Source organism: Echinops telfairi, unplaced genomic scaffold, assembly GCF_000313985.2.
Source record: "Echinops telfairi isolate 266 unplaced genomic scaffold, ASM31398v2 ScPeMD7_41;HRSCAF=154, whole genome shotgun sequence".
Classification (NCBI taxonomy): domain Eukaryota; kingdom Metazoa; phylum Chordata; class Mammalia; order Afrosoricida; family Tenrecidae; genus Echinops; species Echinops telfairi.
The window spans coordinates 1,913,745-1,916,147 of NW_022103939.1; the positions used below are offsets into that span (position 1 = coordinate 1,913,745).

Consider the following 2,403-nt stretch of genomic DNA (forward strand, 5'->3'; position numbering starts at 1 on the left):
AAACATCCGAACCAAGTGCTGTCCAAGCCCATAAGTGCAACATTAGCCCATATGTCTAACACCAATCTACAAAGTCCTCCTCAGTCTCACGAAACACACGCAGTGATGCTGACTGGAGGAGGAAAGCCAGATCAGTGAGTGTGTAAGCATCTCAGCACTGGCAGGGGTCTCCACACAGCTGCTCCAGCACCAGAGCTGTATCGGGGTAGGTCCATGCGACTTCTCCTTGGAGATGTCATGCAGAAAGTCAGCCTTGCCAACTGAAGCAGGGAACTGGCTAAGGCAGTTGCACTCTGGTCCGACCATCAGAAAACAAGAGACCCAAGAATGAGAAAGGCAAGGCTCACTGAGCCATTTATTTTTCCGCCCTTCGATTAATCCCACATGTGTTTATCTGCCAAGGTTGCACAAAAAACATTAAGTATCACAATATGGTATTGCTATACATAATGCTGCCATTTGTTTCTGACAGAACATAAAATAACAACAAACCCACCCCCCAGCTCTATTTTGTTTACATATTGAAAAAAAGTGGTCTTTGTCTGTGCCTTCTTGTTACTCAAATAAAAGTGTTGCTGTTAATTTAAAACCCAACCTTTAGTGCCCTTTCCTCTGGAAAAGGAGGTGAAAGATTCCTTGGCGAATTTGCTTGGTCTTTACACTGTAAATGATGGGGTTCATGACAGGAGGTGCCAACAGGTAGATATTGGCCAGGACCACATGGACCAGTGGAGAAGTATGCTTAGCAAAGCGGTGAGTCATAGATACACTAACCATGGGGACATACAGCACCAAAACAGCTAGAAAGTGGGACAAACAGTTATTGAGGGCCTTTAGTCTCTCGGCCCAGGTAGCTGTCCCCAAGATACTTTTCAGGATAAATGTGTAAGATAGCAAAATGAGCAATGGATCAATTGCAATAATGAGCATCACCACCACAAGTGCAAACCAGCTGTTAGCACGGATGTCAGCACAGACCAGACGAATCATATCCTGGTGGAGGCAGTAGGAGTGAGAGAGAAGGTGTGAGCGGCAGAAGGGCAGGCGCTTAAGCAGGAAAAGGGAAGGGAGAACAGCAAAAACACAGCGACAAATGATGGCTACCCCAATCTTGCCAATGACTTCATTGGTGAGGATGGAGGCATAATGGAGTGGGCGACAGATGGCCACATAGCGGTCAAAGGACATGGCCAGCAGGACAGAGGATTCCATGAATGAAAACCCATGCAGGAAAAAGAACTGAGCAAAACAGGCTTCAAAGCTGATCTTATTAAAGTTGAACCAGAGGAGCTGCATGACTGTGGGCAGGGTGGTGAGGGTGAGACCCAGGTCAGTCAGGGCCAGCATGGAGAGAAATAAGTACATGGGCTGGTGGAGAGACGACTCTTTGTGGATGACAGTGAGGATGGTAGTGTTGCCCATGATGGAGATGGTGTAGACACAGCAGAAGGGGATGGAGATCCAGATGTGATAGGCCTCAAATCCAGGGATGCCCATGAAGATGAAGAAGAAGGAGTCGTGGGTGGTATTATTTATTTGATACATGACCAATATATGAAGTTTCAGATTCAGCGTCTTTTTTAAGGAGATTGAAAAATATATACTCTCATTAGTAACTATAACTCTCTTTTCCCACTAAGTTCAATTAAAAAATCCATTCAGAATTGTTGGGCATACCTAAGGGAAGACTGAAGAACACCATATTGGACCTGTCCGAACCATCCCTTCAGAGGTGACTCTTACACTGGGATTTTCCCTCATGTCTCAATATAGATTAATTTGTTGGAAACACCTTTTAACATTTTTTCTATTAGCGTACTTCCTTTTAGTTTTCAGTGAGTTGAAATCTATCTATCCAGCTAACCACACTACTGGTACTAGTCACAGAAGGATACCTTAACTCTTTATTGAAAAAGCAATGTCTAGTATTTATTTCTTACTCTTTTCCAGGTCTTTATATTTTAGATCTTTTTCTGAATTATCCTTTGATTTTTCTAACAATGTTCTCCTCTGTTTGAATTTTTTCCCAAATGTATAGATATCTCTTTCAATGTCATCTACTTTATGATATATTGAAATCATTATTCCTCATGTTAGTCCTTATTTTAATTCTAACAATACTTTCTATTTTATTTTCATAAGGATGGATATGGATATTTCATCTGTATATATATCACAGATTGGTGATATATATATACATATATATATGTATACACACACATATAGCACATATACATATATATATCACAGAGATGTGCATATATCACAGATTGGTGGTATAGTGATTATACATTGGGTTGATAACTGCAAGGTTAGCAGTTTAAAACTACTAGCTGATCTGCAGAGGAAACGTGGTTTTCAACACCCATAAAGAGCTACAGTCTTGGAAACCCACAGGGGGAT

General features: G+C 41.7%; 1 protein-coding gene across 1 annotated transcript; it reads right to left on the reverse strand.

Annotated features, from left to right (window-relative positions):
- Window positions 1-597: 597 nt before the first annotated feature.
- Window positions 598-1,545, reverse strand: LOC101656664 (olfactory receptor 51Q1-like). The gene has a single exon (XM_004717079.1). It carries the CDS (start codon window positions 1,543-1,545, stop codon window positions 598-600), a length of 948 nt encoding a protein of 315 aa, XP_004717136.1.
- Between the last annotated feature and the right edge of the window lie 858 nt (window positions 1,546-2,403).

Excerpts from the sequence above, each read along its gene's own strand:
- LOC101656664 (XM_004717079.1), bottom strand. The coding sequence starts at position 1,545 with ATGTATCAAATAAATAATACCACCCACGACTCCTTCTTCTTCATCTTC.